At 65.4% G+C, this 6,691-nt stretch overlaps 1 protein-coding gene across 6 annotated transcripts in view; it reads right to left on the bottom strand.

The window, feature by feature from the left end:
* CBFA2T3 (CBFA2/RUNX1 translocation partner 3) overlaps positions 1-6,691 on the bottom strand; it is a 67,983-nt gene that overhangs the window by 21,525 nt on the left and 39,767 nt on the right. For all 6 annotated transcript variants that reach the window (XM_019505385.1, XM_019505386.1, XM_019505387.1 and 3 more), the window contains exon 2: positions 2,154-2,300. In XM_019505385.1, the coding sequence (XP_019360930.1) occupies positions 2,154-2,300 (147 nt within the window). The remainder of the gene's footprint in view (positions 1-2,153; positions 2,301-6,691) is intronic.

The raw sequence follows: 6,691 nt of genomic DNA, 5'->3' as shown, positions 1-6,691 counted from the left end.
GGCTCGGCTCTGCCAGGGGCTCCCTCAGCCCCTTCCCGAGCCACACAGCAGCTGGGGAGAGGACCCAGGAGTCCTGGCTAGAAGACGGGTCGCTCCGGCTGTGTCAGCGCAGTCCCTTGTGCTGCCATCGAGACCCCTCGAGCCCAGAGATGCTGCCAGACTCTCCAGCTGGCAGCACCCCTCCTTGTCCCCCGAGCCCCAGCACGGAGCCCCACGAGCCGTGCACCACGACGGGGCAACCCCGGAGCCAGGCTGCTTATGGGGGCCGAGTCCCGGCGCAAAATCCTCCCCCCTCCTGCAGCACAGCAGCACCTAATGTATGCATGGAGCCTTGGCAGCTGGAGAAAGCCGGGTGCCTGTGCGGATGAGGCACCCCAGTATACGTGTGCACACGTGTGCACACACGTGCATGCAGGCACACGCCACCAAGCCTGCAGGAAGAGGCAGCCCAGCTGGTGCAGGGCTGGGATTAGCTGCGCGGCGCGGCTCCCTCCGCTCCCCGATGGCCAGACACCGCTGGCGGATGCAGGAACATCTGGAGCAGGCGGGGAGGGGAGGTCACTCCGGCATCCCGCGGCCCTACCTGGAGCTCCTGCGGCCCCGCCTGCCCCTCACAACACGGCAGGGGGACGCCAGCCCGACAGGCTGTGTCCTACCCCCGCTGCAGCCGGAGACGGAGGGGAGGGAGAGACCAAGCCTCGGGCCAGGACGAGCCCTTTGTCCAGACGCAGGGCACAGAGGGCATACTCCAGCCCCCACACAAGGCAAACCCTCCGCAACAGGGGCCACTGTCGGCGTCCTGCAGACTCAGGGCCGTCACAAAGATGGGGCTGGGGCAGGTGCCTTCTCCCTTCCCTCCTGACACGCAGGGAGGGGAACCTGCTAGGGACGGCGACTGGCAGCTCCCTGGCACCGCAAGGGCTGTTTATAGGCAGGGAAACTGAGGCAGGGAGCCTGCCTGATGCATCCCAGCCCAGAGCCCGGTGCTCCCTCGACGAGTGCCCGGCCTGTCTGCCCCGTGCCCTTCGCGTGCCCCAGCCCTGCTGGATGGGCCGGAGCAATCGCTGGACTCTGCTGCCCATGCTGCAAGCCAGGCTGGCGGGCAGATGGACGGACGGAGCCCGTGGCCCTGGGGGCACCCGGCACACCGGGGTCTGCAGACCCCACCACGAGTCCGATCGGGGATGCTGAGCAACGCCAGCCCAGCCCACCTGGAGCGGGTCCCGATCCGCCAGGAGCCACGAGAGCTCAGCACCCCCTCGCGTTGCTCCTACCACGGGACTCGCTGGACGGCGACGGGTCTCTGCCGCAGCGGCATTCACGGCGCGGAGCCGAGGGCAACGCCACTCACGCCAGCGAGCAGCAGGAGGTGGGAAACATCTGGAGGAAGTGGGGCGCTGAAACCCAGCCCTGCCCCAACCTCTAGCAGTGCAAGGACCAGGCCCAACAGGGTCCTCCAGCCCCTTCCCCATCGCCCATCGGGGGATGCGGGGGCTGAGGCAGCACCTGGAGCCTGCAACAGGCATCCTGGAGCTACCCTGAGAGCGGCACGCCCAGCACCCTCCATGCACAGCTCCAGCTGCCAGACGCAGCCCAGCGCGGCGGTGACCTGGTGCCAACGTGGCCGAACTCTTGCTGGCTGCTTGCCTGGCACATCCCCCCTTCCCCTGGGTACAGCGAGATGCTTTCTATACATTTCAAGCAAAGTCTTCCTGGTTTTCCAGCCAGCTCTACCTCTTTTTGTACCAGGGAGTGTTGAATTGGCACCAGACTCTGGGCCGGGGGGAGGAGCGAGCTGGCCGGCTGTCGGGACTCCTGGCTTCTTTGCCACTTGGCCCTGGGGGAGCTGCTCCATGCCTCTGTTCCCCGTCTGGGCTGGGGATAATGGGGTTGCAAGCGCCGTGTCCAGCTGTGGGCAGGGGGTGGGCACAGAGCCTGCCTTTAGGTGTTTGTTTGGCGACAGGATCTGCCCTGGCTATGCCCCTTCCAGCTGTGCAGTGCCAGCTGTGCCCTGCTTCCCTCCAGCTGGGGCAGGGCCTGGGAACGACGCTCCCTTCCCCAGGGTGCTCCTGCCTTGCCCCAGACCCACAGAGCCCCCCATGCAGCCCATCTGCTTTCCCCGCGACACCCCGGGAGCCGGCGGTGGTACTCACTGGTGTTTGGTGTGAAGGAGGGGTGCCGCGTGGCGCCCTGCGTGACGGCCGGCGGAGGAGGAGGCATGTTGGGTGGCGTCGCTCTGGACTGAGTCTTCACGTCGGCCGGTGAGTCGGGCATCGTGGCTGCCGTCTTCTCTGCGTTATCTGCAAGGGGGAAGAGCCGCAGAGAACAGGGCCGGTGAGGGCAAGGCTGAGGAGTGCCAACCCGGGGACCCTGCCTGGAGTCCGGTGCTGCCCATGCCCACCCCCTCACCACTCCTGCACCCACGAGCTGCCCCTGCCCTTTGGGGCTCAGCCCCGCGGCTGCTCCTGGCGGGGCAGCTTGCCCTTGTGGTCAATCCGAGACCAGAGCTCCCGGGACACGCAGCCACGCACACCCCTGCACCCTCCTGGGCACGTACCACGGTCAGCCAGGCCCATAGGATGTCCCAGCCACCCGCGCATCAGCGTGGGGCACGTCACCCCCTCCCCGAGATACTGGATCAGGCAGGCATGCCCCCCCGGGAAGACTGCCCGGCTGCTGTGCTGGAGCCCTCCCATGCACATAAAGGCGGTACCAGGCGATGCACACACACCTCTGCTGGGATGTGCATCTGGGTGTATACGCCGTGCAAGCACCCCCCCCCCCCGACACGTGGGGCCATGCTGCTGACAGACACGTCACGCATGCAGACGGCAGGATGGGGGGGATCTTCGCCGAAAGGCCGTCCCCGCGCCGATCTGGGCACCTGCCAGTTCTCAAGGAAGCCAAATCCCCCCGGGGCGGCCGGCTGGAATGCGCGGCCCTTTCCCACGGAGGCCGTGCGGAGCTGCGGTAATTGCAGTGACGGGCAAGGATTGTTCACAGGCTGTAAATTGCACCGGCGTTATCCGTCCCGCCGAGCGCCTGGTGCAGACACGCACTGGAGCAGTCCCCCGTCGCCCCAAAACCAGGACTCGGGGCCCCCCAATCTATACGATGTGAAACGTGGGGCTCCCTCTCTTTGCCTTGCAGCCCCTTGTCCTCCGGGGTCACCAGGACCAAAAGTTTTCCTGCTCTCCTTGGGAGCAAGCAGACCAACACCAGTCGGGGGGTGAAACACGCTCACGTCGTCACAAGACTCCGGGAGCTGGGGCACGTGGTAAAGCAGCTTGCATCAGGCAGGTCTTCTTGGGATCCCTGGCAGTAATATTTTTCTTCCTCCCCCACCTCCTGCCTCTAACACGAAGCTCCCGAATGGGGGATGCCTGGCAGCCTCCCGAGGGGCCGACGCGTTGTCGGCCGACGCCGTGTCTTGGAGGCCGGCTGAAACGTGAACTTTCGGCCGCAGCGCATTGCTGTCGCGTAGCTTTGCTTTCCCAAGTGGAAGGAAGCATTTCGAGACCGCTCGGCCCGGGCTTCCCCGAGGGGAACACTGGCCTCTCGTTTCAGCTCCTCCACGCTAGTCCAGCGAGAGGCTGGGGTGGAAACGAAGGGTTTCAGTTTGATCGAACTGGGGCATTTCGATGGATGAAATAATGCTTCCCCCCACCCCAGAAAAGGGACTTTTGGAGGTCGTGGTTTTGTTCCGTTTTGGAGCAGAACCCGGTTCCAAAGGTCGGGATTTCCTAGATCCCAGCTCGCTGCATGGGGAAGAGAAGGTAAAGGGGTGAAAGGCCCCATTTTAGCATCTCTTGCTCAGCCGCCACCACCCAGATGGCACTGTCCCTGCCCTGGCCCCGCATCCCCATGCTGCCCAAAGCTGGTTGTGCTTGCTGGTCCCAACCGGGGTAGCCAGGGCTCGGTGCCCTGGGATCTCCCGGGATGACCCCAGCGGGACGGCAAGGGACGGATTCAGTTTCTCAGCCGCCGCGGCCAGACTGGCACTGCTCTCCTCTGCAGAAGACAATCCCCCGCGCGGGCCCATGCCTGCGCCCAGCCCGGAGCGAGCCTTTTTCTCAGCATCTCCGCAGGGCTGGTGAGAAGGAGCCGCTGTTTCCCCAGGGTCCGATGGGGGGAAGTAAACAGGCCAGGCGGGGAGAGCACCTGGCACTTCAATCAGCTGCTGCCAGCTCCATCTCTCGCCCTCCTCTGCCGGGGAGGATGCGCCGGGCTTTGATGGGTGGCCACAAGTGCGCCGGCAGCTGCGCGGATCCGTCAGTGCCCCGTGCCCGCACTTTGGGCAGCCGAAGAAGGCGAGCGTGCCGCTGGCGCCCCGCGCTCCAGGCCGCCCGGGTCTCCTGGAGGGCTCGCTGCCTTGACGGGATCAGGACGGCTCAGGCGCGCGCCCGGGGGCAGCCGCTCATCGACCGGGCATCCGTAATCTGCTGCAACTGTCATGAGATTAATTGAACCCTGTGCGAGGACATTGTCCAGGCTAAATAAAGCCGAGCTTTTATCAACGGTGAGATGCTTTCAGGCCTGGTGCAGCGACTCCAAGGGAGCCCTGCCCCTCGCAGCAGGACGCTGACGCCACGCTCTCACAAGCTCTCTCCAGCAGCGATGGGCACGGTGCAAACGGTCCCCAAGCACGGCCCGGTCTGGGTGAATCGGGCGCGAAGGACACGGCCCGTCCTTGTTCCACGTCACTGGTTCTCGACCTTTTTAGACTCAGGCCCCCCTCTGAAAATACCGGCTCCTAGTCTTCGCTCAGTTTTTGGCTTCAGAAAAATACCAGGGTTATTTTTCTGCCGTACAGAGCTCAGGTAGATCCCGGGAGATAGTTCAGATACATCCCGGCAGGTCGGGATGTTTTTTTTGGGAAGCACGGTCGCTCGCCTAGCACCGCGCGGCGCCCCTGCAAGGCTCTCGAGGTGCCCCCGGTAGCTCCTCATCAGAGCTACCTCTTGCCCCAGCTAAGGAGCTCTGCAGCAGGCAAGGGAGCAGGCTGCATGCAGGCGCAGCCCGAGACAGCAGCAGAGCCACGGCATCCATGCGCGGGGGCCACACGGCTGGGAGATGCAGCCGGCTCCACGGGCCCCACTGGACCGACCTGCTGGGTGCCGCCGAGGCCGCAATGAGGCAGCGCAAGACCCCCCGACCCCTCGGTGGGACGACGAGAGGGCCCAAGAGGACGAGCCCAGCCCGAGCCCCGGCCCGAGGGACCCGGCGTGCGTGCAGCCGCGCGCTGCTCCAGGAAGGCTAATTAGTTTCCCAGACAGTAGATGCCTTGTCTCCCCCTCCCCGACTTCACGGGGCCCCCCTCGGTGCTCAGGCTGGGGTCCGTTTCCATGTCTGGCGAAGGCTCCCCCAGACAAAGGGCCGCGTGTGTGGAGAGGGGCTGGCCGGGCGCCAGGGCCAGTGCCTGGGGCGCGGGGCAGCCCTCTCCTCGCCATCCCCAGCCGAGCGCCGGCCAAGGCACACGGGCTCTCCCCGTTATAAATCAGCACGGGCAGGCCGGCAAGGGGGAGTCGCGGGCCCCTTGTGAGCACGGCCTGTGGGCAGGGGAGGACGGCCGGGGGCTGAGCACGGGAGTCAGGCCCGGAGAGGCGGCAGTGGCAGGACACGGCGTGGCTGCACGCACAGGACACGTCTGCAGCCCTGCTTGGCGGGGCCTGGCCCTGCCTGTCCCCAGCGTCCTCGAGCGGCGGGGCTGGCGGAGGTCACATCTAGTGCAGCCCCTGCACAAACCACCCCAGACACATCCGCTGTCCAACCTCGGAGCAAAACCAAACGGTCAGCCCTGACGCGGCACCGGACATCACACCCGAGCCTGCCCCAGGTAAAGCAGGGGGATCACGTCCTGCTTGGTCTTTAATACGCGCTCAAGGTGATCCCAGGCGGAGGCTGTAGAGGAAGGCCGTCCATGCCAATCTGACCAGGGGGAAAATCCCTTCCTGGCCCCAAATGTGGCATCAGTTTGGCCCCAAGTGGCCACCCAGCGGGGACCCTCCAGGTTTGAGTCCCAGCAAGTGCACTGGCATAGCTCAGTCCCCAGCCAATGCAGCCAGCCCCCAATGCCACTCTGAGGACGGTCCCTGCAGTCAGCAGCGTGCCCTGGCCCTGGCAGGTCCCTGGAGCAATGCAGGGAAGAGGGCAAAGGGGGAGCTGAGAGCTGCACTCCCAGCTCCCCTGGGAGGTGCATGGAGCTGCAGGCCTCCCCGATGCAGAGCTGAGCATTATCAGGGCTCTCCCAGAGGCCCTGCTCTCTCATCCAGCCTGGACCAGATGGCCCACGAGATCCCTTCCCACATCAGGACTCTGCAGCGCCAGTCCCCTGCTGCCACAGCACTCCCGAGCATCGCCTCGACCCCTGGACCGTGCATGCGGCTGCATTACTACCGACCTGCAGTCCCAGCCAGGACGGGCAACAGCGCGCCCCGTCCTGCCTCAGACAAGGGACAGGGTTTGCACGGGAGCCGGGGAGGACCCAGATGCCCCTGTCTTGCTGCGGTCGAGGCCACTGCATGTTTTAACACTGCCTGTGGAAAATGATGCAGAGAATACCTGGATGTGGGAAGGGCCTAGTTCGGACCCCCCAGAGCGCTGAAAACTGCAGGGGGTGAAGGGGGTTGTTTTGGGGTTTTGTTGAAAAAAATGAAATTGTTTAAAATCACTGCCGTGCCCCCCCCCCCCC

The sequence above is a fragment of the Gavialis gangeticus genome, unplaced genomic scaffold (assembly GCF_001723915.1).
Source record: "Gavialis gangeticus isolate Ggan-Ray unplaced genomic scaffold, GavGan_comp1, whole genome shotgun sequence".
NCBI lineage: Eukaryota > Metazoa > Chordata > Crocodylia > Gavialidae > Gavialis > Gavialis gangeticus.
This window is presented reverse-complemented; position numbering and strand designations above follow the sequence as displayed.